Source organism: Lonchura striata, chromosome Z, assembly GCF_046129695.1.
Source record: "Lonchura striata isolate bLonStr1 chromosome Z, bLonStr1.mat, whole genome shotgun sequence".
Lineage (NCBI taxonomy): Eukaryota > Metazoa > Chordata > Aves > Passeriformes > Estrildidae > Lonchura > Lonchura striata.
The window spans coordinates 31,094,736-31,120,398 of NC_134642.1; the positions used below are offsets into that span (position 1 = coordinate 31,094,736).

At 39.4% G+C, this 25,663-nt stretch overlaps 1 protein-coding gene across 2 annotated transcripts; it reads left to right on the top strand.

Moving 5' to 3' along the window:
• The first annotated feature begins 2,059 nt into the window (after nt 1-2,059).
• On the top strand, nt 2,060-24,957 carry MIER3 (MIER family member 3). 2 transcript variants are annotated; one of them, XM_021534329.3, is made up of 13 exons: nt 2,060-2,173; nt 2,822-2,846; nt 4,999-5,144; nt 6,995-7,129; nt 8,497-8,617; nt 10,774-10,859; nt 11,052-11,124; nt 13,245-13,396; nt 13,814-13,895; nt 18,594-18,688; nt 20,525-20,652; nt 20,839-20,984; nt 21,066-24,957. In XM_021534329.3, the coding sequence occupies exons 1-13, from the start codon at nt 2,165-2,167 to the stop codon at nt 21,521-21,523; spliced, it is 1,656 nt and encodes a 551-aa protein (XP_021390004.1). In that variant the 5' UTR covers nt 2,060-2,164; the 3' UTR covers nt 21,524-24,957. The 2 variants fall into 2 exon arrangements, with proteins under 2 accessions (XP_021390004.1, XP_021390006.1); XM_021534331.3 differs by having other exon boundaries at nt 18,597-18,688.
• The last annotated feature ends 706 nt before the right edge of the window (nt 24,958-25,663 follow it).

Sequence of the window (25,663 nt, forward strand, 5' to 3'; positions counted from 1 at the left end):
GAAAGCATTCCTATTAATAAAATGTATGTAGTAGCAAATATATACCTCCCTGAATTGGGATTTCTTTTTTTTTTCCCTGCTGCATTTTCAGTGCAATTTTATTGATAGGATGAACAGGCCTGTGTATATGTTACGCATTCTGAGTTCATGAGAAGCTATTTGCCTTACCCTGAAGTTCAAGAGAAGAGGGAACTGGATTTGTTGTTTTTAGAGGGAATAAAACTTAGGCTAAGTAGCATTAGTGGGTTATAATGGCATTCTGGATCAGTCAGAGGTTGAAATTATTAAATCTGCTTTCTTGTTTTTTGAGTGGAAAGGATCGACTCTTCCTTCTGAATGTTTGAGCATGTGTAGTGTGCCCTGACATGCTAACCATTTTTACTAGGTAACTTCAAAAAACATGAAGGCTGATCAGGCAACAGAGGTTGAGGTACTGATGAAGCTGCCAGTGACTGTGATAACTTCGCTAAACTATGTGTTTCTGCAAAAACTTGCATGATTTTTATGTTGTCAGTATTCTACCCCAGGTACATTGAGAGAAGTATGACTACATTGTAGCTGCTGTGTAGTTTGAAGGCATAAGAACTCCTTGATACAGAATTATATTAGGCTCAGCAGTGCAGCATTTCACAGTTTCATTTACTCTGTTTCTCAGAGCAACAGGTGCCAGCAGAATGAGTCGAGCATTGTAGAACTCTGCTGCTCAAGTACCTAAACTAGCTTGAGATCTCTGCATTGTCTCCAAATCAAACTTAGGACACATCCAAAGCAGCCATTCACTTTGTGTACCAGCCTTGATGCTTCCCAATGCCCCGTACGGGATGCAGCCTGGGGCACTACTGCCTGTGAGTGTTGCTGTGACACACACCACCCCTCCAGCAGAGCAATATTCAACAAGTATGGCCATTGAAATTTGGCCAGAAGCAGGAACTTGTGAATCAAAAATTAAAAGCATCAGTCTTTATAGCCTGGGACAAAGGAATCAAACTAAAGACAGCTCAACCCAGCTTTATGCATGGAGGAACAAAAAGTGCCACTAAGAGAACAGGAAGAGTATGGTCAGCAGGTCAAGGAAGGTTGATCCTTTCCCTCTACTTGGCCCTTGTGAGACTACATCGGGAGAACAGTGCTCAGTTCTGGGCTCCTCAGTAACAAAAAAGACAACAGTACCGAAGAGTGTCCAGTGAAGGGCAACGAAGGTGATGAAGGGACTGTAGCATCTCTCTAATGAGGAGACACTACAGGACGTGGGTGTGTTTTGCCTAGAGAAGACTGAGAGATCTTTTGGATGTGAATAAATATCTTAAAGGCAGATGCCAACAGGATGGTGCCAGACTTTTTTCAGTGGTGTCCAGCAACAGGACAAGATGTAATGACCACAAACTGAAACAAAAAAGTTCCACCGAAACACGAGGAAGAACTTTACTTTGAGGGTGGCAGTGCACTGAACAGGCTGCCCAGGGATGTCATGGAGCTCTGTCTCTTGAGACATTGAACACCCACACTGTGGCAGGGGTTTGGACCAAGGAATCTCCTGAAGTCTCTTCCAATTCTGACAATGGTGTGATTCTGTAAAAAGGACTAGATACAACTCGCATGTAACAGGCATGTCACGCTTTAGATAAAAGCACTACAAACTAAATTTTACTTTCTCTGTGTGCCAGAGCAGCCAACACACACGAGAAAGGCTGAAGGCTTTGGAGTTCTGTTTCATATTGCTGACACTAATGCCGTGGGGGTCGGCGTGACGCCAGCTCTCCTGCACGCCAGCACCCGGTACCGAGGTGACACGGCCGGGTCCGCTCACGCCCGGCGCTCCCGGCCCGGGCTGTCGCAGCCACCCAGCTCCGCCGGCGCGGAGCGCTCCGCCGGCCGCCCGCCGCAGCAGCCGCCCGCCGGCGGGGCGGGAGCCCTCTTCGGGCGGGGCCGGGCCGGGGCGGGCCGAGCGCCGTCGCCGGCCGGGGCGGCGCCGCCAGAGGAGGGTCCCGGCGGGTCCCCGGCGCTCGCTGCCCCGCCTCCGCCGCCCCGCCCGGCCCGGCCCGGCCCGGCCCGTCCCGGTCCCCCCGCGCCCGCACGGACGGTCCGGCGGGCCGCGGCCGCCATTGGCTCACGGCGCCATCCGGGCACTCGGCGCGGCGCCGCCGCTCGGCCCCATCGTCCCAATATGGCGGAGGTGAGCGGGCAGAGCGGGCCGGGCGCGGGGCTCGCCCGGCGCCCCGCGGGGCCCCGCGCCCGCAGCGCCGCCCCGGCGCCCCCGGGAGGCGCCTCCGCGGCTGCTCGGCGGGACCGACGGGGCCGGGGCGGCGGGGCCTGCGCGACCAGGCCGCGGGACGGCGCGGTGCCGGTGCGCGGCCCGCGGGCGGCGGAAGGGCCGCGGGACGGGCTGGCGGCGTCGCCGCTGCGGCGCGGGCCGTGGAGAACGCCCGTGGGGAGGGAGGGAGGGAGCGAGGAAGGAGGGAGCCGCGGGCTGGGAGTGGGGGCGAGGCGGCGGCCGGTCCAGTCCGTGACACGTCCCGCCCGGCCGGGGCTGGAGGGAGCGGGAGCGCCGGCCGGGCCTGGCGCGGCCCCGCGGGGGCCTTGTGCCAGAGGAGAGGAGGGACGGAGAGCGGCAGGCGGGAGCCGGGGAAGGAGGGATGGGCGAGGGGGAGCGGGACGGAGCGGCCGGCAGGGCGGGACGCTGGGGCTGAGGCTGGAGGGGAGCGAGGCAAAGCAGGGTGGCGGGGAAACGGGGCAGCTCCGACGGCTGCGTGGAATGAAGGGCCCTGCCTGCTGCCGGGCCGCAGGGAGCCCGCTCTTACCTCGCTCTCTCTTTTCCCTGCAGGCTTCCTTTGGGAGTTCTAGCCCAGGTTCGTCCTCGCCCACTTCTGCATCGGCACCTGGCCTGTCGCCCGCACGCCGTTCTCTCCTTGCTGCTCCTTCCCAAATTTATCCCCTCGTAGTTTTCCTAAGGCTTCGTGTGCACGCTGTTAACCGCCTGCCAGGTTTTTAAGAAGAGATGTGCGCTGCGGAATACTTCCCTTAAGTCCTGTTGCAGTTAGAAATTGGCTCCTCGGAACGAAAAATTACATCAAAGTTCTGTAGCACTTTAAAGTCAGCATCTCAGTAGAGCCAGATAGCCTGGAGGGAGAGAGCTTCTCTTGTTGCTGATAACTACAGGCTTGTCTAAATTTTTGACTTCTTGGTAATAACAGAAAATGTTTGGAATCGTAACAACAAGTCATTTTTAAGGCTGTAACTAAATGCTCTTAATGTTCTTTGGAATACATTATACAACCAAGCATCATTAACATCAGCAGGGCTATTCTCAAATATTTGGGAACATACTTGCTTCTACATAAATGCATTCTGCAGTGTTTGTCATCATCTTTAACTATTATGAAATTTGTTGACCTTGTATTTTTCAGTATAATTTTGAATGTTTTAAATGGTGTATTGAGCATTCAGGACGACAGGAGAAGTGTGGCTTGTTAATGTAAAGTCTGTGGAACACAACTTCCCCTTGAGTTAAATGGAAAATTAGTTAGAAAAGTAATTAGAAGCAATAATCTTGATCACACCCTCATACATGCATGTTAGATTAAGGCATTTGATATTTTCTTAAAACTTGAGCAGGATGTGATGGCCAGCAGCAGGAGGATTAAGCACATAATGTCATTATTGGAACTGTAGTAGTGTTGTCAGCTATGCTGAAAGTTCCGTGGGACCATAATATGAATAGCATGGGAATAAAAACCATTTTTGGCCTGAATGTTTCTCTACAGTATGATACTACAAACTTTGACAGCTTTGTCTTAGGCAAGCTGAACAAAGTTCAATTACTGATGCAGAATGAATACTTAGCATAAATGATGAAAAGTTGCATTCTTTAAGGTTCAGAAGTGTTGTTATATGTAGCTGTCTCAAGGCTGAAAGCAGTGCAAAGAGGAATATTTTATTATTTTTTGAAGAGGGTTGAAAATTTGTAGTTATTTCTTACAAAACTTTTGAAGAAGTTTCTTGATATAAATTCTTGATAAGCCTTTTATTTGATGTTTGAAAGCTAAGGATTGCAACAGACCACTAGTATATAAGGGGAAACCAGAAGTGAAAGAGAAATCTACTAATCTGTCTTTTTCCTCCAACCTGAAAGCCATAAAGAAGTGAACATTAAAGAACAAAGCAACCCTGTAATTTGGTGATTCTTGACTATAGAATACTGACTACTGATGTAGAATATTTTCGTCTTGAAAACTGGTTTACTCTAATGATAATCTTCCACATGATAAAGTGCATTTAAAATAATAGTATTTTTTTGATTACTTCTGAGTATTGTCTTCAGTAATTAAAAAGTGTCTCTTGGACCACAGAGATATCACACTGGGTTGTTAATTAATGTGATCCACTAGAAGCATTTTGTTCTTTTTAGTGTATTTTCTATAGTATCCCTTGAAATTCTACTCTGTTTATTTTCTAGATCTAGTGTTTCAAATTAATTTTATTATAAGATCCATTTGCAAGGCTAAAGCAATTGGAAGCAAGTCTCACTTTATTTTGCTGTTAGTAGGATATGATTTCATAGCCTAAGTTACCTGTTTGCCAGTGAAAAATTATGCTTGTTACCATATAAATCAGATCAATAAAATCAGATTCTATAGATGACAGTCTTGCAGCTTCTGATATCTTTTGATGAGTGTGCTTCGTATCTTAATGACGATTTCAAGAGTGTTTTGAACATCTTTTATTCAGTAAAGTACTGATTTGGGATTGTATTTCCTGAAACTTAGTTCTCTCTGATATTTGTTTGTAGCAAGAGAGAAAGTGGTCCTTATTACTTAGAAATAAGAAAAGGAAAGGTCATCTAAAACAGCTGAATTTGGCAAGTAGTTATAAATTTGTTACTTCACTGAGAGCTCTGATCCTCTTTGTAAGAGAATTAGTGCAAATTTTTTTGCTGGGGTTTAATTTCTTATGTCTGTATAGGGGGAAAAAAAATTCTCAAATTAAGTTTTTTTTTGATAGTTGGCTCTTTATCATCTGAGGATCATGACTTTGACCCATCTGCTGAAATGCTGGTACACGATTATGATGATGAGCGAACTCTCGAAGAAGAGGAAATGATGGAAGAAAGCAAAAATTTCAGCTCTGAAATTGAAGATCTAGAAAAGGTAAGAGAGATTCTTTCCCTTGTGGATGTATATATTGTACTTTTTTATACATATTTGACTTTTCATACACATTGTAACTTTTCTAGTGGAAAGAACATTCAATCTGCCTTTCAATTTGTATTGTATAGTGCAGTTTTCTGCACTTGCAGCTTGTTGAAAAGTAAGTCAGGTTAGGCTGTAGCAGTGCATCATCACAGAAAAGGCTGAACTTAGCTTCTTAAATGTATTGGTGCTCATATTTTTTTTTTAGTTAGTTGCACATTTGCTTTGGTAGAGAAATCACTGACATAGGTTTTAGAGGCCTGTTATCTAAGATCACTTGTACGTTGAAACTGTACATTTTGTGTACTATTAAAATGACATCTAGCTGTGTTCCTTACGTTGGTCAGGTTTTACTTTTCCAATATGCAGACAAACAATCCTGGTTTAGGCATAATGGGTCACATTGATTTGCTATATAAATGGTATTTCTATGTCTTAGTTTAATCAGTTTAGCATTCAGTGAAGGTACAAAATGATCAGTGTGCTCTTTGCCTTTTCCTATTCCATTTTACCCTTCTTAATAAGAAGGTTTTCATATTTACACCTCTTGTTCATCTGTGGCAGTGTGGCATGCATTCTAAATGACCACTGAATGCTGAACACCCAGAAATTGATGCTATTTGCATTACTATTTGGTAACCCACTTAGACCATTTAGCATAACTGCAGGTTTTGGTCAACATACTTCCAGAAAAGTGTATTTTTTAGCATCAAATACAAGGCTGTATTTATGTAGTCCATGTAAAAACAAATTTTCTGCATGTGGAGTTCACAGTGTTTGTACTCCTGATTTTTTTGTCTTCACTTACTGCTTTTGCAATTACATTTTTGCTGATGATGAGCTTGTTGTTGTAGTAGTGAAGCAGTTTGCTAGGTCTAATGGTTAAAACAGAGATTTTACTCCACAAAATTCTCTTACTGCTTCTGTAATAGAAGAAAGAAGAACTGAGAGACAGTTCTCGTAAACACTTTATTACTTTAAGTCCTTATCCTGGAAAGACTTGACATGAGTTTCTGTTTACCCAGAAAGTCTTTGCAAGACTGAAACCTTGCCTCACTAAAGGAAAAAGTGGAATTTGATCAGTGTGTGAGTTCAACAATAAATTTCTAGAGGTATAACTTCTAAAGGTGTAAATATTTGAAAATATTTTTTATACTCTGATGTCTTGAACCAGGTAATGAAAAAAAATTCTTCACAGTTTATTGTTTTATTAATTGTATTAGGATGCAGGTATGATGGTAGTTACTAGAATCACTTGATCAAAAACAATCTGAAAAGACAAGTTTAAAATCAAGCCTTTCTCTTGATTTTTGCCTTTTCTTGGCTGTCTTTCTCTTGTTATATTCTCAATGGTTAATATAAAATACATTGTACAGGAGATGAAAGGAAGGGCTTAGAAATTCCTGTATTGGTTTACTTCTATGGGGGTTTTCACATGTGCAGCTGTAGCTGTGTAGGAATGAAATCTTCAAGGTTTTCTATGTTTCTCTTAAAGAAATATTGACAAATCATGTTCTACAATATCAATCAGATAACGAGCAAATTTTTAATACTTATTCTTTAGTTGCATCCAGTAAAATGTCTTCCTCAACAGCTTGACAAAATTTCACTGTATGCCAAGAAACATTTTTGTGAATTATTGTTATCATAGAATCATAATATTTTAAACCTTTAATCATTCCTGCTTCTAGCTTAGTTTTTCTTTGTTTTTTATTTCTGTTCTTCAAAATATGTCTTACTCTCTGAGGCCTAAACTGTTTACAAGTAATTGGCAATATGTTGAAGTGTTGTAAATCTTCTTGTATTAGGAAGGAAACATGCCATTGGAAGATTTACTGGCATTCTATGGCTATGAACCCACGATTCCAGTTATGCCAGGTTCCAGTGCAAATAGCTCTCCAAGTGAACTTGCAGATGAACTTCCAGATATGACTCTAGATAAAGTAAGTTAGATTCACCTGAATTGTTGTTTAAGAGGGAAATCCAGGTGACTTTAAATTACATGTCATAATCTGTTGATGTTACAAAATACATACCTTCGTTAATTTTGATATATATTGTCACTCTGGGATCTTACCTTTTCAAGGATGTTGGGCATCTAGTTCTAATAGTGATGCACAGCAACTTTAGTATCACTATATTAGTACAAAAGAAAACTAAATATGTCAATAGTTCTAAAACACATGTGAAGAACTTTTAAGTAGGAGGTTTGTTAGTTGTTTTGGGGTTTTTTAGTTAAGAAGTGGGATTTTTTTATAATATATGCAATGTCCAGAAATAACTCTTGACTTCCACCACACATCAAATACGAAAAAATGATATGAAAATAACTTTAAAATGTAGTCTTGAATGCTTTGGAATTTTATTTTCAAATGCATATCTTTTAGAAAGGTATCAGCCATGGGGAGTGAGAGATTGTTTTATGTGTAGTGACTATATGTATTGCATTATTGATACAAAACCCTGAAACTTCACTTTTGTGGTTTGCAAGCTAACTTTAAATTTTGAGATTTTATTCTGATTTTTGGCCACAAAGCATGTGCAGCTTGTAGTTGAGCTTAAAAAGTATGCAAGTAGTAAGTCTTTTTTTTTTCCTGTGAGTATGATGTAATGATAAACTCCACAGAAAGAAGGATATAATGATGGCTCTGCACATCTGATTCTCATTAGAATTCACGATTGTGTTGAGGCTACAAAAATGTAGTCGGCTTGTTGTCTAATGCAGTTCTTTCCCTTCCAAATCTCTGTTAGAGGGGTTCAAACATGGGGGAAGTGTACCTTTTCTTTCTTAATATTGTTTATTTAGCCTACAAAAATGTCAGAACTGTCCTCTCAGCAAAAGTCTACAAAAAAATTGGGCTGGTTTTTTTTTTTGTTGGTTTTTTTTTTTTTGGTTGGTTGGCTCTTTCCCCATAGTTTAGGAGGCAGTAGTAGGCTTTCAAAGCTTCAGTATATCTGTGATGCAAAGAATGACAGAATGCTAAGTACCTGAGGCAGTTTACATTGGTGTTTCTTACTGGAAGCAGTTGGAGGAATATCCAACAACATGAGATTGATACTTGCAGAAGTTTATTTTTGTGCGTTTATTTTAATAGAAGACAGAGGGGAACCACTGTGTTTGACTCTGAAATGAAAGGTTATATTCTTAGAGTTAGTAGGAGCTTTTTATTTAAAAGGGTATTGTCTGCTAAATTTTCTTATGGGAAGGTAACTCATTTTAATTAATGAGGCTTACAATTGGCTGAATCTAAGTGCTTACCAGTCTGTATTTTATAGTCACTCTGAGGTTTCTTTTATTTTAATGATACAGGAGGAAATCGCTAAAGACCTCTTGTCGGGTGATGATGAAGAAACACAGTCCTCTGCTGATGACTTGACACCATCAGTTACTTCACATGAGGCTACTGACTTCTTTCCTCGGCCACTAAGATGTAGGAAACCTAATTTTGTAATAGTATTCAAAAAGTTGTAGCATTATATATAGCTTTGTACCTTAAAATACCAAAATTGAGGAGTACTACTCACTGTACCAGGAGTTGAGAAACAGTGCTTTGCAGGATGTTGTACATGAAGGTTGTCTTTAGCTGGCATTACTGAGTACCTAAAAGACTTACATTTGGTCTCTGCTCAAAGCACAAGTAAAATTCATGTCTCTAAATACAATGACTTCATAGTCAATGGTTAATACAGTGTTGAGGAACACCCTTCATGATTTTTGATATATTAGTGAATTATATGAACATGTAACCCGTTCTTTTAAATTAGTGTTTCTGTACTAAAATTTCTGCTGCTGCTTTTAAGCCAGCGACTCCTCTGTGCAGCCTGTGGATGTGAACTGGGACGCAGTGTCTTTGTGATTATTTCCCTTCACACATTCAACACTTTTCCATAGGACTTCATGGGGTGAGCCAAAGTAGTTTTATATGGGATGGGGCCTGTAAACCCATGACCACCAAAATTTCACTATCCATGGAGCTGTGATGGGAAAGAACCAGTGGTTCAGTTATCCAATGTGGATGAGATATTCCTCATTGCCTGTTGCATCTCATTTGTTCACTGGTGCCCTAGACTTAGAGCAGTGTGGAGGACTTAAATCACAGTTTTAATTTGCCAAATACCTTAAGCTATTCTATGGGGGATTTCATTTTCATAGAAGAGGGGGGAATAAAGGGATTGTGCTGCCTTAGTCACCAGCAATCATAGCCCTTTGCATGCTGCTGTCTGATAAATGCAGGACATTTGTATTGAAAGAGAGATACAAATACCTCAAAAATTGTAATGCCCCTTTTTCAGTTCAACAAACTCCAAAACATGCTGGCACTTGAGAACTGTTAATGAATACGATATTTTAAGTGTGGCAGCTTCATAGAGAAATATGTTTAGCCCATCATCTGTACTGAGGATTAGGAAACAGTCATGTTTGTTCTCATGGTTTTCTTCCAAAATGTTACTTTATTAGAACATTAAGCTGGACATTTTAAGATCAAGTATCCACCATTTCAGGGAAGGAGATGTTAGTTCTCTTTTGCCAGTTCCATCTTTTTTCTGGTCTCTGTCCATTTCCCAGATTCTAAGATAACATTGAGTTTTAAGACACGCATTATCTAATACATAATACAGACTGTTTCCTTAAATTGACATTAACTGGGCAAAATAATTGCCTGATTGTCCAAGCATATTGTTCCATTAATTCAGATTAGCCCCTTGCTTGCTACCTGCAAAACCAAAAAGAGATAGACTGGTGATTTTAGTATTTACGACAGAAGAAGACCCTCAGTCCATTGATATTCATGATGTTTTAGCTTTGATGAAGATAAAATTTCAGCCCAATTTATGAGTATGTTTTTTCTGAAGTTGGAGAATACAATATAGGTGTAATTGTGTCACAGCTGTAGATTCCCTTCTTCTGCTGGGGATTATACAACTATAAAAATAGAACTGCTTCAGAACGCAGTGCCACAGCATTCCAGATTCTAAAATATGAGTTATTCCACGGAGTAATGTACTTGAATTGTTTGGAGGGCTCCACTGTATTTCTTCCTAAGGGAAAGAAATAAATATATAAAAGGAATAAGGACTTTTTTGCTCTTTTTACTTACTCCATTTTGTATGTCTCTCCTGTATCTTCATTCTGTGCTAAGGCAGCCTGGTTTAAAGGAATGTTGTGAATGGCCATTAAAACTTCTGTTGAAAGGTTTTAGTAGGTAATAAAGGCATGCCTTCAGCTTTACTCTCTTTGTAATTAACCTGAGGCTGTGTCATAGCCCTGGAAGTTTTCTGGTTTTTCTCTATGTATAATCTTTTATTGACAAAATCAACAACAACAACAACAAAAAAATCTCATTTCCTTTCGATGGTTGTGTCATTTGCAATGATGATAAATGTTTCTTTTCTGCAGTATATGAATACCAGTGTGTTCTGACTTCATTCTGGTTTGGTTTTGGTAGAAATCTGGATCAAAAGACACACAAAAAGTGTCTCTCTGAATAAAAGCAGGTGCTACTATGGAAAGTAAATTATATCTTGTAGTTCTGTGCTTGAACAGAAAATTCTTCATAGCTAAAAGCAAATTTCTTTGTTTCTGAAGCAAACACCACATGTGATGGAGATAAGGAATCTGATGGTGAAGATGTAGAGGCAGACAGTGGTAATTCATCTGAAGACTTGAGAAAGGTAATAATTATATTTTTTTAAAGTTGGAACTTTGCTGTTAAAAAAAAATCCAGTAACATTTTTACCATGTATCTAAAATTGTACCTTCATTCAGGAGTTCTGTGTCACATGCCAGGTGAATGACATTTTTTATACTTGCATACACAAAACACTGTTGATCACTTTTTTTCTTCATTTTTATTACATTTTCAGGAAATAATGGTTGGTTCACAGTACCAGGCTGAAATTCCAGCTTACCTTGGCAGATGCAGTGATGATGAAAAGGGTATGTTCTTCTAATTGTTTTACTTCTTATTTTATGTTTATACATAGCTTTTGATAGAAAAATGTTATATAAATTTGTAAGGTCAATTCAATTACCTAGCTGAAGTCACAGACCATTAAAAAAAGTACTAGAAAATTGAAGTAACACAACTGTGTGCTCACATCTCAGATCTCCAACTTAGAGAGGACATTCTCACGACAAAATTAGAGACTTAACTCTGAAGTGTCTGGTAATATCAGGTTTCAACTGTAGGAGTTAGGAGTTACTTTTGTTGGAGAATCATAGCTGGTCTATGAGCATGTAACTTAGTTTACACTGAAGTTGTTAAAAACAGTCTCTTTCCTTGCTTGTTTTTTTTTTTTTTTGGCCAGTGAAACCATGTGAGTTACAATATTTGTATAGAAAACAAAGCAATAAGCTATTTTAGATTTCCTTGTATAGGTCCTGTTATACTGTGTCTTAAAAATTACAAGTTTTAAATATGATGTTACTCCAGTGCAAATTTAAGTTAAAAACAGCAGTTGTGCTTAAGTGGAGAAAAAGACCCTTATTTAATAGATTTTTGTTTCTTTAGAAACATGGGACACATAGCTGAGAAATTAAAAAGGCAAGTAAAAAAATTTGCTCATGAGTGGAACAGCTGTGAAATTAAGAAATGGATAGGGTTATGTAATAATAAATGAAAGGCATTCTGTGGTTTTTTTCTGTAAATTTTTGATATTCTGTAAGTTTCTCTGACATTTAGAGGGGATGTTATTTGAGTGAATTGTATTAAATGTTTTCAACAATGCCACCTGCACTTTTGAGGAAAAGTCCTTTGCAAGAGAGAAGAGTGTTTGGTAGGGATGGAGCTGGAAGTGCTAGGAAGTGAATATCTTTGTGTTGCTTAAGATCTAGGAAAGCCTCCAATTTTTTAAGATTCAAGCATGGTGCTAATGGGTTGCAAGAAGTGGAGGAGGTAGGGCTGGATTTATTTGGGTAGTTCTTTTACTGTTTCCACATCTTGACTTATCCTTACCCAAGAACTAAGGAAGTTCTTACAACCAGAGGATGACCAAAGAGGGGTTAATCTGACTATTTTCTCTGTAGAGAGAACCAGTTAAAGTGTTGTCTGACAGCATGGCCAAGAGCAAAGGTGTGTAGCTGCCAGATCAGAGAGCACAAGGAGCATCTTTTGAAGTTATTAGTAATGGACTCCAGTAAAAAACACTGCGATGTCTTGGTTGATAAAGAAAACTGAAGAGGAGTATCACCAGCACTCTGGAAGGTTGGGCTTGGTGGTAGGGCTGGAGGGTTCTATGAAAGCCTTTTCTGCACGCCTGGAAGAACTAGTGATGGCAGATAGGGGTTTACATACATAGTCCAGCTACCAGAATTGAGCTAGAAAGCAGTTCTGCACTCCTATAAACTTACACTGGGAACATGTCTGACTGAAAGCTCTCTGTGTTGTTAAGCCATAAAAGAACTCTGAAAGGTGCCATTTTATTCTTCCTCTTAGCCTAATGTTGTTTCCTGCATTTTTAGGAGAGCTTTGAGCATCTCCATCTTTTCTGCTGTAACAGCCATTAAGATTCTATGTTTGAATTAAATAACTCAAATTCTGTATTACCAAGAGAGTACATGTAACACGATGTGCAATGATTTCACATCTCTTGATGTGTAATCACATTTCTTGATCAGAGTGAAGGATTTATATTTTAATCTAGTATTGAAACAAATGCACAGACTGACAAAGATTCAGGTCAGCTCTTGTGTGTTGTGTTGTCCTTGAAGTAAGCTATCTGAGAATTGCAGATGTCATTTCAATGTACTGTGGAGGACTGTACATCCTAATCACTCAAAGCATTCAACATACCAAGTTCTTAACAGCATTCAGTTGCTACTGAATAAAAAAACAAATCACCACATTGCCATATAGATTGCCATTTTGTTCCATAATTTTTTGGCAAGTTTTTGTTGAAAATTACTAAACAGCCAAAGTGATCTGCAGTTTAAAAGTGGTATGGTGATGCTTGATTTGATTACTTACGTGTTCCTGTTCTTCATATTTGTGAAATAGCTTTTAGTGTTACAGTCTTAAAAATGTTATACATGGCATGAATGGATTTCTGTTTTATCAGCTTATGAAAATGAAGACCATTTACTTTGGAAACCTGATGTGATCTCAGAAAATAAAGTTAAAGAATACCTTTTTGAAACCTCCTTAAGAACAGGAAATGAAAAAATGATTGGCAGAATTCCTGAAGGACTACATACACGGGATAATGAACAAGTAGGTTTTATATCCTGTTGCATTTGTGACACAACACTGTGTAATTAACATGTGTTCTCTTTCTCTGCTTTGTATTATAGAGGCACTGCTACTCAAATGTTGGATGTTACTTAAAAATCATGCTTAAAAATCTTGAGTATTTGAATGTTGGCAGTCTTGTGATCTGTGATATTTCTGATTGTCATACTGTTGACAAATTCAGCCTTTTTAATAACTGCATGTAGTGTTTTACATTTTTTTTAGTTAAAACTTGCCTCTGCTTTTGGATGGTTTTGGCTCTTAAATTTTCATCATCTGTAAAGATAAATCATCTATTTTTTTTACAATAGGTATGTTTACTGGAAGATTAGTTTTGGAGGTCTAGATTGGATATTAGAAAACTTGGACTTTTTCTAAAGACTTCTTTTTATTTTATAGGCACTGTACGAACTTCTTAAAAGTAGCCATAATGTTAAAGAAGCAATTGAGAGATACTGCTCAAATGGAAAGGCATCTCAGGGTAAGAGAATCCCTGTTTTTTCAGGAGAGTGTGGTTTAAAACAAAATAATTGTGTGGAAAATCCTTGAGTAGGAATCCCATTATCAAGCACATCCCTGTCATAATGATTTTAGCACAAATTAAGTATAATCTGACAGTTGGCCAATTAAAGTTCTGCTATAGAAATTTACAGTTTGTAGAAAGATTGAGGGTTTGAGTTTGATTTTCCTTCTTTCATCCACAGCTTTTGTAACAGTGAAACAGAGAGATGTGATTCTGCTGCTATAAAGCAGTTCTTACCCACTATTTAGTATCTCTTTGAGATAGTGATTGATTACAGTTTGATAACATTTGTACCAAAATCAGGAAAATATAGGTGGATACATTAATAAGCCCCCACTCTGTGTTAACATTTGTGCTATGCCAGCCCTAAACGGGCTCTATTGTATAGTTCCATAGGGCATGGAGAGCTTTCCTTGAGTCTGCACTGGAAAATGGAATGGGCTTCCATCTTGTTTGTCCTTATTATTTATTAATCCTTAAATGAAAACCGGAGTCTGTCATTTAACAAATATGGGGTTTTGTCTTTTAATTTTGTATGTGTATTTTGTGAAGTGGACTGGGTTATGAGCTCTGCTATAAGTTGATGTTCTGGCAGATAGCCCTTTACTCAGAGCTGGATCCGAGGAGAAGTTGAGTGTATGCAGTTTAGGTGCTGTGAGAGACAGGTGTCTTAAGTGGTTGAACGCTGGCTGGCAACTTAAATACCACACAGCTGCTCACTCAGTTTGGCCCTACCACTTCCTTTCCTGGTGGAGATGAGAATTAGAGGAAAAAAGTAGAACTTTGGGGCTGAGCTAAGAACAGCTTAATAATTGAAACAAAAAAAGAATATAGTACAAATACTAGTGATATTGATGACAATAACAATTGTAATGAAAGGGAAAGACAGAGGAATAAAACCCCAGGGAGGTGAGTGGTGCACAGTGACGTGGGTGCTCAGCACCCGCTGACCGATGCCCAACCTGTCCCCCAGCAGCTCCTGGCTCCTCCCAGCCCACTCCCCCAGTTCACATCCTGGCCATGTCAGTCTGTGTATGGAACATCCCTTTGGCCAGGTCGGGTCAGCTCTCCTGGCCATGCTCCTCCAGCCTCTGGGGCACCTGAGCAGTGCAGAGCACAGGACACTGAAATGTCTTAAATTGCACAGTTTGGCACCAGCCAAAACATCGGTGTGTTACCAGTATTAGTTTCATATGGGATCCAAATGAAGCACTTCACCAGCTACTAGAAAGAAAATTATCTCAGCCAAAATCAGGACACTAAGGTCAAGCTGAAGAGGGCAATAAGGACTATAAGAAGAATGCTTTAAAAACCTCATGTACTAGAAGAGGTTGTGTAAACCTTAAAGTATCAGCTTCAGGGCTGTATCCTAAATCCAGTACCTCTCTGGAATTTAGGTTCCCGTTTCAGGATTGAAAAATACCTCTGCTCATTTGTGTCTTTGATGCCTTGTGAAGACTGACCTAGAATAGAGGCTAGACAGAGTTAAAAAAAAAGTAGGGATTTAATTAAAGGCCTCTGTTGGATACACCTTGAGCAGTACAAGAGCCCAGACAGGGCTACACACAAGATGAACTCAAATGGTCACAAAATGCACAACTAGTCATGATGCCTCTCACTTTTACAAGTTCTGGTCTATTTGCGTATTGGAGTTAATTGCCCAGTTATAGTTGTAGGTTATGAAGTCCCATCTTTCTTGTTTTTCTCTCTTCATTCCACCATTGTTTATGCTCTTCAGCCTAGATTTGGGTTGGCTGTCTTTGGTCCCCAGCTAGAGAAGGAATTGTTTTGTCTGCTTACTCTGTGAAGAGAGCTTACCATCCCTTAATATGAAGCTCAGAATTACACACTAAAGCAGCACAAAATCTGAAAAATATAAAAGCTAAAACCTGATGCATCAGCTTAGAGGCCAAAATTCCATCCTAAGGACTAGTAGTCCTTACACATACCCCACCCCCTGTTCAAATGGAATTGTTATACCCTCATTGAAATGGTAAGGGATAGATGGGGGAGTGAGGCCTGGTAGATGAGGGAGAGGCTGTAGATGTTGCCTACCTAGACTTCAGTAAAGCCTTTGACACCATTTTCCTCAGCATTCTCCTGCAGACACTGACAGCTCATGGCTTGAATAGGGGCACTCTTTGCTGGGGTAAAGCTGTCTGGATGGCCAGGCCCAGGAAATGGTGGTAAATGGAATTACACCCAGATGGTGTGTTCCCCAGGGCTCAGTACTGGGGGCAGTTCTGTTTAGTATCTTTATCAGTGATCTGGATCAAGTGCACTCTCAGTCCATTTGCAGGCAAAATCAATTTAAGTGGGAGTGTTGATCTGCTGGAGGGCAGGAAGGCTCTGCAGAGGATCTGGACAGGCTGCATCAATGGGCTGAGGCCAGTGGTGTGAGGTTCAACAAGGCCAAGTGCCAGGTCCTGCCCTTGGGTCACAACAGCCCCAGGCAGTGCCACAGGCTGGGGCAGAGTGGCTGGAAAGGACCTGGGGGTGCTGGTGACAGCAGCTGGACATGAGCCAGGGTGTGCCCAGGTGGCCAAGAAGGCCAATGGCATCCTGGCCTGGATCAGCAATGGTGTGGCAGCAGGACCAGGGCAGGGATTGTCCCCCTGTGCTGGGCACTGGTGAGGCCACACCTTGAGTGCTGTGTCTGGTTCTGTGTTCCTCACTCCCCAGAAGAACATTTAGGAGCTGGAGTGAGTCTAGAGAAGGGCAGTGGAGATGAGGAAGTGTCTAGAGCACAAGTCCTGTGAGGAGCAGCTGAGGGAGCTGGGGGTGTTAATCCTGGAGAAAAGGAACCTCAGGAGAGACCTTATCACTCTCTACAACTGCGTGAAGGGCGATTGTGGCAAGGTGGGGATTGCCTTCTTCATCCAGTGACAGGATGAGAGGAAATGGCATCAAACTGCACCAGGGGAAGTTTGTATTAGATATTGCAAAGAATTTCATAGACAGGGTTGTTAAATATTGGAGTGGGTTTTCCAGGAAGGTGGTGGAATCACCATCCCTGGGGGTGTTTAAGAAACAACTGGATCTTAATAAGGCAGTTAGTGCTGTGTTCTAGTTGACATGGTGGTGTTTGATTGGAGATTGGGCTTCAAGATCTTGGAGGTCTTTTCCAACCTTAATGATTCAATGCTGTCAGTGTCTTGTCTCTTCAAGTAGCCATTATACCATGATCTACTCTACCCACTGAAGCTTGCTACTGTTCTGAGTATGGAAATCAAAAATACACCACTCCCAGGTGAATTTCTTAGCAGTGAGACTTTACATGGGGGTATTTTCTCCTCTTCAAAGGCTGATAACTCTGTAGTAAGGAATGCAAAATTTATGGGGCCGAGAAAGAAAAAAACAGCACTGCAGTGGAGTGATTATCACTTTTCATCTGGGAGCAGAAAGGTCTAGTTTTCAGTATTTGCTTCCAGAGATACTTTGAAATGTGTGAATGTGTTTTCCCCCACTGGCTTTAAATTTAAGCTGAGTGAGAACTTTTTGGATCACCATTATGAATGTAAGATACCTGAAAAAAAATCTCTCCTTACTTATTTATATATATATATATATGTACCCAAAGCTACAATCAAGATAGGAAATTAACAAGAGTCTTGAATTATGATTGTTGTTTTTTGTCAAACCAAAATCCATTTTGGAAAATGTGGGCTTCATTATTAAAAAGAAAAAAAAATAGTAGAAAATGAATTTGCAGTTTCTCCCTAAGAGATCTAACAGGGTTAGAAGACATCTGTGGCCCTTTAGGACCAGGTAGTTATTTGGGTTTTTTTCTGGATTCCCTGATACCCCTTATTTTTCAAAAGCCTGGATCATGTTAACTGTAGTCCCAGTCAGTTTGTCCTGTATGGCTTAGTGCTGAGGTCCTCCTCCATGGTGCATATTGCCTTTTCCAGGAGTTCACTGCCTCACCAGGGAGTTCAGTATATCAGGCAAGGTGTTGTATGTTCTGGGCAATGTGTCTGTGCTGCATCCCTTTAGCTGTCAGTGTCAGGTTGGAATTGCCCTCCTGATGACATCCATCCCGCCTGTGTCTCAGCTGTGATTTACAGTGCTGTGCCTCAAAGCTGGCATCCAGGCTGGTAGTTAGCTCCTGAGTAAGACACGGCCTGGGCTGCTGAATGCCTGGGCAGGTATGGGCCCAGCACTGTTCTGTGGTTTGTATGGCAGGGCTCAGCTCTGGCAGGCCTTCGTGTCTGTGATGCTCACTCAGTCAAAACAGGGCCATCCATCAAAACAGGATTTTCCTGTGCTCTTTTTTCCAACAACCATTTTTCCTTGTGTCCTGTGTAACAAGAAATATTGAGAAAAATTATCACACTTATCACTTCAATGATGTTTATCAAACACTATTTTTTGATGACAGACATATTAAGAACAATAAACCTTTGAAATATCCTTTGCCTTCAAAGATGAAAGATTGCTGAAATCAAACTCTTCTGGATCATTCTGTGTAAAAAAGAACATTAAATTTCAGGTAGGATAGTTTCTCAGTAGGAGAAATAAAATGGATCTAAATAACTGAATTACTTTTTTTTAACATGCATTTGGATATTCATCCATCAGGAACAAAATTGTTATTCCTTGTAGAAGGTTAATGAGTGAAATCAAGTTTCTCATGCTACTTTTATAATTATCTAGAAGAGATGACAGCATGGACAGAAGAAGAATGCAGAAGCTTTGAAAATGCACTTCTGATGTATGGAAAAGACTTTCATCTCATACAGAAAAACAAGGTTAGTATTCTACAGTTAAATTGATGAGTTGCTAAATTGTATGATATTATGTGAAGGCAATATGTTTATCAGCAACCATACAGAAGAGGGAAATAAGAACCATATTAAAATAAATTTGGCATTTTTGAACTAATTTTTCCTTTCTTTGCACTAATGTTTCCAAATGTCATTGGAAATACTAGGCATTGTGAGATGAATTAGTGTATTATCTCTGAAGTAACTTAAGTTGACATTACTTCTATTCATGCGTGTGCATTACAATTCAATTTAAATTCATGCCTTTCCTGGAAGTGAGCAGTATTTCTATACTATGGCTATAGGAGGGGAGAATGCATCTTTGCCTAATTCTGTCACTAGGAAGGTACAAGTTTACAGAATCAGGCTGAGTTCTGTGTTTTAAAAAGTTATAGTCATCCATAATACTCTCTTTTCTGAGACAAGAATGAGTTCTAATCTTGGTCTAGATTGCTTCTGATTGACTTCTGTGTGCCTGAGGAATAGGCAGGCCTTTTTCTTACTTTTATCAAAAAGCAATAGTTAACAACATCAGTGTTTCCAAATTTCTTGTATACTTCCTTTATACTTTTGATACTATATTAATGTTTTTGTTTTTTTTCTTTAGGAGTCCGGTGTTCTTATTGTATTTCAGGTGAACTTTATAGGGTTGTGGTTGCTGTCAGCAACAGTTTGCTGGTCTTGCCCAAGACCTGCCCATCCTAAATAATTTTGATAGTTCAGATTTTAAATGGCCTTTAACAATAAATATTAAGGCATCAGAGATTAAAAATATATTTTCCAACATGGAACAAAACATGTGTTGGTGTGTCTGTCACTATGGACCAGAATTTGTCTAAGAAAATCTCCTGGTTTTTTTTTCCCCAGGCAAAAGGCGAGAAAGTTTAGGCAATGTTCTGGGATCCAGCATAAGGTGATGTCACTTGTATACAGCAGGTATCAGCTAGACAAGATTCAGTGTGCAGAGGAGCTTAACTAGATGTCTTTCCTTATTACTGCAGTGCACAGCTTTCTAACTGGGACTTCATTCATTAGCATATGGACATCTGTTAATTTCCTCTCCTTCCTGGTATGTCTGTACCTAAACTAGCAGGGTTTACTAGTGCCCCCAAGGCATTTTGCATTCTCCATTGACGTTTCTATATGTTTGAAAACACTCAAATGTATTTTACTGCCAGACTATATTGGATAGAGTTGTAAAACTGGAACTGTGGGCGTTGTGATCATGATGTGAAATGTTTCAGTATCAAAAACTACATAAAAGTGGAAGCAATTACTTTTTCGCCAAGAATCAGACTTCACAGAGCCACCTCCATTTTAGGGAAAGAGACAAACAATTAGCGGTAGATCAAAATAAGTCTTTTCAGTCCTTACTATCTTCTCAACAAGACTACAGTTTTATTTTGTTTAAGCATTTATTGCTGCTCTGGTTTGACAACACTGTTGTCAAAGCCTCCACAATTCTGGACTTTCCCCAAAGGAATACATACCAAGAGTCTTTGGTACTTCATTTCTCTTAGATCACTCATTTGCTCAGCATTTTCTATTGTAAGAAAAGTTATATCTTGCAGTTTTAAAATGTTTATATATATGTGTGTCTTGAGTACTTTGGATGTAGATAGAGTTTCAGCCCAGTTTAAAAAAAATCCAGTAATGCATTGAGTAGAACAAATGCAATACTTAAACCATAGGTCAGTTTGAAGTCTGCAAATGTTTGTTCAGAACAATAACATCTACCAATATTGCAGGAGTTGGAATTGGGAAGATGACAAAACCTAAGTCTTTGCATTAATCTTGTCAATTCTTCTTGTTGATCTTTAGGTGAGAACCAGAACAGTTGCTGAGTGTGTGGCTTTCTATTACATGTGGAAGAAGTCAGAACGTTATGATTACTTTGCTCAGCAGACAAGATTTGGAAAGAAGAAATACAACCATCATCCAGGAGTTACGTAAGTAAAATGTTCTTGGAATATGTTTCAGTTGCAAATCGTAAACGTAGAAGACTTCCCTCCACACCCCACTTCTGTCATTGCAATGTAAAGCTTTAGTGGCTATGGCAACTGAAATTAAACCTATCATCATTTATAGGTCTTGTTTTCTAGTTATATAACATTGTGGATGCAATATTCTTTTAGGGACTACATGGATCGTTTGGTAGATGAAGCAGAATCCCTTGGAGGAGCAGTGCATTCTTCAGCCTTAACATCTAATAGTCGAACAGAAACCATTCCTGATCAACAGCTAAGCATTCTGAACTCCATCACTGCCAATGAGTTGACAGGTAAATCAAGAAAAAAAAATATCTTTGTTGGAACTAGGCAAACAACTATTTCATTTACATTTGTGTTCATCTGTTTTCCAGCACTGACAAACAGTGTAACTACAGTCTGCCACACTTCAGATGTGAACTGCCTGGATGACGCTTTTCCTCCTATGGACAGCTTACCCCGAGCACCAGTTAATCATGTGCCTGTTGGAACAGAAGAATTGCTTAACTTGCCTAGCAATGGTGAAAGTGATTGTTTTAATTTATTTGAGACTGGCTTTTATCATTCAGAGCTAAACCAAATGAACATGTGCAGTGAGGAGGCAGAAAGACCTGCGAAGAGATTGAAAATGGGGATTGCTGTCCCAGAATCTTTCATGAATGATGTCTCTGTAAATAACCTTGGTGTGGACTTCGAGAACCACACACACCACATTACCAGTGCCAAAATGGCTGTTTCAGTGGCTGACTTCAGCAGTCTATCTGCAAGTGAGACAAATGGTTTTATCAATACCCACACTCTCCACCAACATGCTGCCCTTCATTCAGAATGACTGTGGAAAATGAAACAAATAGTGGGTACTTTATGCAGTAGTAGTAAACTTGATGGGAGCTATCAGGTTTGCTTAGTCTTTCACTGGAAGTTTGAACTTTATGACATCAGTGATGTCTTTGTATGTATAGAACTATATCTTGATTTATCAAGAGTAATTTCTTTTTTCAGTCCATAAATGTGGAAATGTCATAGGATGTGTGGCAGAGTTTGGTACTAAGAGAACTCTGTGATGCAGCTTTAAGCTCTGCTTCAGTTTTTTTTCCTAAAGCCTGTAGACAGAGGCCACTGTTTCAAAACCAGCACAGAAGTTCTGAACGGATTGGAGTGGCATTTTTAGTGTAAGTTACTTTTGCTGAAATGGATGCAGTGGAATAACAATGTTTACAGGTACGATCCTGATCCCTGCTCAATGTAGCATTTCCCCCCCCCCCCCCCTTATAAAGGCAGGGATGGGTTTGTTTATTTTAAACTGCACAAACATACAAGGATGTTTTTTAAATGAAACCTTCTCTCATGTGATACTAAACTAAAGCACTTCGGTTTACAAAGCAGCAAAGTCATGTTGGTGGAGGCTAGCACAAGGGACTTAAGATGAGTAAAGTGAAGATCTACATTTGAATGCTGTTGCAAAATTAAAGGTCATGGCTACCTTACACAGAAGTAATCATACTGCCATAGATGTCTGTGTACTTCAAACTTACTGGCTCAAACAGATGAGTTTTAGGCCATATTGTATTTGGAAGGGGTTTGTCCACAGCTTTGAAGAGTGATGCAATCGTGTATCTTAATTTTCCTAAGGCAGCTGATGTTTAAAGCTACAGTCTGCACAGCTTAGGATTTACCACTAAACAATCTACATTTGGAAGACATCTTAAGTTGTTTGGAGCACTGCAGTTCTAAGTGTTACAGTTTTGAGGGACTATGTAGTTTATATAGTAATAGTAGAACCTTGAAGTACATGATTGAAAGTTTTTGTTTAGCGTGGATTGCATTTATTTGTTTTGGCAAGTCATTGGCTTCAAAATGGCAGTGCACTTCTTTGGTCAAAAAGGAATGATGAGTAAAAATGCATCCCATAAAAGCAACTATTTAACTTCATTACATTTATTTTGAACCTTGAGTGCAATTTAGCCATCCAGGATGTTTGTCTTGCAAATGTTTGCTCCAGTTGTTGCAGGAACCAAGCATAGTATTGGCTTGTAACATGTCGTAGCATACAACTTGCAGGGTGTTCTAATGAAAGCCTGAACCTCCCTTCAGTAGGATTACTCCTGTCCCTCCATACTTTTTCTTTGCACTTTTTGTGTTAAAAGTTTTAATTGCCACTAATTTGTTTTCATTATTCAAGCAATTAAGTTTTGCATTGTTGATATTTTCAATAGTTGCTTCAAGGTTATGCTGAGTAATTAGAAAGTAGTGACTTTAATATTTGAAAGGGAAGAGGGTATTTATTACGCATACTGTGAACTGCATTGATATCCCAAGTTTCAGATGCAGCATATGGAGTTTTCTTTACAGCATTGTAATGAAGATTGCTTTGAAGTGTTTATGCAATAGCACATTTATCATATTAAAAACAAATTAGTTTAGCACAGTGGACAAAAGTAGATATGATTTTGTAATCAGTTCTTAACTTAAACATCTGAAATATTTAACTTTAGTAAGTACACAGTAAATAACGGGTAGCCTTGGCCCTGTGTTGTACTCTTGACGTTTTTAGCCAAGTTCTCAGCTTCTTACTGCTGTGTTTTGTGCTGAACTTTGTACCTTGTTTCCTTTGTTTATGAATCAACCCATTTTAAGTAATTTTGTAGAATTCTGGCCATAATCTTCCATTGTTATACATTCAAGTTTATCTATGGGTTTACAGTGAGTGGCTGGTCTGTATAAAATTCATACAAAGATGACTGAATGCTTATACCAGTTGCACTTAAATGAACATGCCCATTTTCATTAGTTGATGCAGTAATATACTCAGTTTATCTATGCATTGCTGGGCTCTTAAAGTAGGCAGAGACTTGTCTAAGGTTTGGGTTGTCAGCAAGTTGAATGGACACTTTAGTTATTTAATAAAGACTTTGACCAAAATTCAGAAAATGATATGAGAGAAAAATTATTTCCAGGTAGTCTAATATAAATGCTGATCTTATTTAGCCTGTTGGCTGGCTAGCTGATATCGTTTACTTTTAATTCCTTGTTAAAATGAGGCAATAATTTGCAAGATTTCATAAATATGTAAATTCTTAATATCTTTTTAGATATCTCTTTCAATATTTTCTGACTACTTCTGTGTATAGTAACATTTTTGTGCATGCTTGATGTGACATCCATAAATTTGTACCACTATGACTTTATCCATGTAAAATAGCTATTTATTGAACTTTACTTTTAAAAGCTGGACTTACTTTTTTTCTCTCAGTTTAAAACATTTAAATGGAGAACTTGTTACTGTTTATTAAAAGAATTGTGTTTTGAAAGCCAACATGGAGGTAACTGAATTGCAACCATGTGAAGAAATTACAATGCCTTGCTATTACACAGTGAAGCACAATTCTTGTAACAAACTGTGATGAATTCTTTGTCCTTTGCCACGTGTTTTCTTCATACAAACAAACCAAAAAATCCATAATGGGCAATTGCAGTGTTGGTAAATGTATCCTTTTTATGTACAGGGAATCTGAAGAGGGTAGCAGATTCATGTAGAAGTGTAACTGGTGCTGTGATTATAGCAATACCACAGTTGGTCACACATCATCTTCCCATGCTAAGTTCTTGAGTGTTTAGTCTTCCTCTTGTAATGGTCAAACTGCTGAATTTACTTGAAGGATGTACAATACTGTTTGAAGAATATGAAATTGTGTACAATTAGGTCAGTGAATTGTGCAGTTGAAACTGAGAGTCAAAAATGTAGGAAAACTTCAGTTCAAGTAGGACACAGTGATACTACTTAATTTAACCAAAGTCTCTAGTGAGTATTTCAACTTTGAATGTAAACTAATGGATAAACTGACCAACGGGGACGCCATTTGCCCAGCATTACAAGCACATCATCTACAGACAGGGAAATAAAATAGTTATTTGTAAGATAATGACAAGGTTACTATTTTTATTATTCCTATTTTTCATTGAAAGGAGGAGGAAGATGCTATCAGTTGTACAATAAATAAAAATGGTTATAGTCTTCCTAATAAAACAGAGATTGCAGTTATTCACAGTTCAAAGTAACTACCCTGTGCATAACAACAAATCAAGTGACAATCGGAACATGTCTTAGTATCAGATGTTCAAGAGGAAGTCGCTGTTGTTGCATTGGTTTTAATATTTGTACATAAACACTGATTTTTTTTGAGCATTATTTTGTATTTGTTGTACTTTAATACCTGGTGTACAGTTCCAGAAATAAATGTCTGGAAACCTTTCTTTATTTGTAAAGCTCTCCATACATCTGCACTGTGTTTGCTACTTCATTTCCAGGGATATTTAGCAGTAACTCTGAATGCACTTTTAAGAACTCTGCACGTGCTGCCATCTATGTAGAGGTACACAGAGAACTGAAAAATGCAGCCTGCATTGATGAAGGTAGCTAATGAGTAATGGTTTCCATCAGACTTTTGAAACATTATGGCTAAAGTATAGTAAATCTCAGGTGGTACTTAATTGCAGCCTCAAGGTAACACATTACAGCAGTGTCACGCAGCGTTCTGACTACACCTATGCGTATGGAACACATGCCTGCTTTCTGGGGAAAGAAAACTCACACAAATTTGTAAACCCATGTCAAGCTAGATTACAGCTGTGAATACAAAAATTTTACTTGGCTTAGGCCTTAATGTTGAACTTAATTTGAAATGCTTTTTGCCTTGCTTTTCCAGTCCCTCAAGACAACAAGCACTACTCTTGGACCCTGAAAAGCTGTAAGATCTTATGTACCAATTCTGTAAAATGCCAGATGGAGTTAGTGGAGTTCTTTCCTAGACCCAGCATGCTTACTTTTATAGTGGCTGGCACAGTAAATCTTCAAGTAAAGAAATCGTTATTTTTTTAATTAGACAGGAATAAAAGCTGGTATAATTCTAAACAGCAAAAGGTGTAATTTGCCAAGTAATGAGCTTTGCTTCCCCTGATGGAGAGATAAAAG

Bases quoted from the DNA above. Each gene is read 5' to 3' on its own strand.
- MIER3 (XM_021534329.3), top strand. The intron at 8,618-10,773 runs GTAGGAAACCTA...TTGTTTCTGAAG, and splicing joins CTTTCCTCGGCCACTAAGAT to CAAACACCACATGTGATGGA. The intron at 20,985-21,065 runs GTAAATCAAGAA...TCTGTTTTCCAG, and splicing joins CACTGCCAATGAGTTGACAG to CACTGACAAACAGTGTAACT.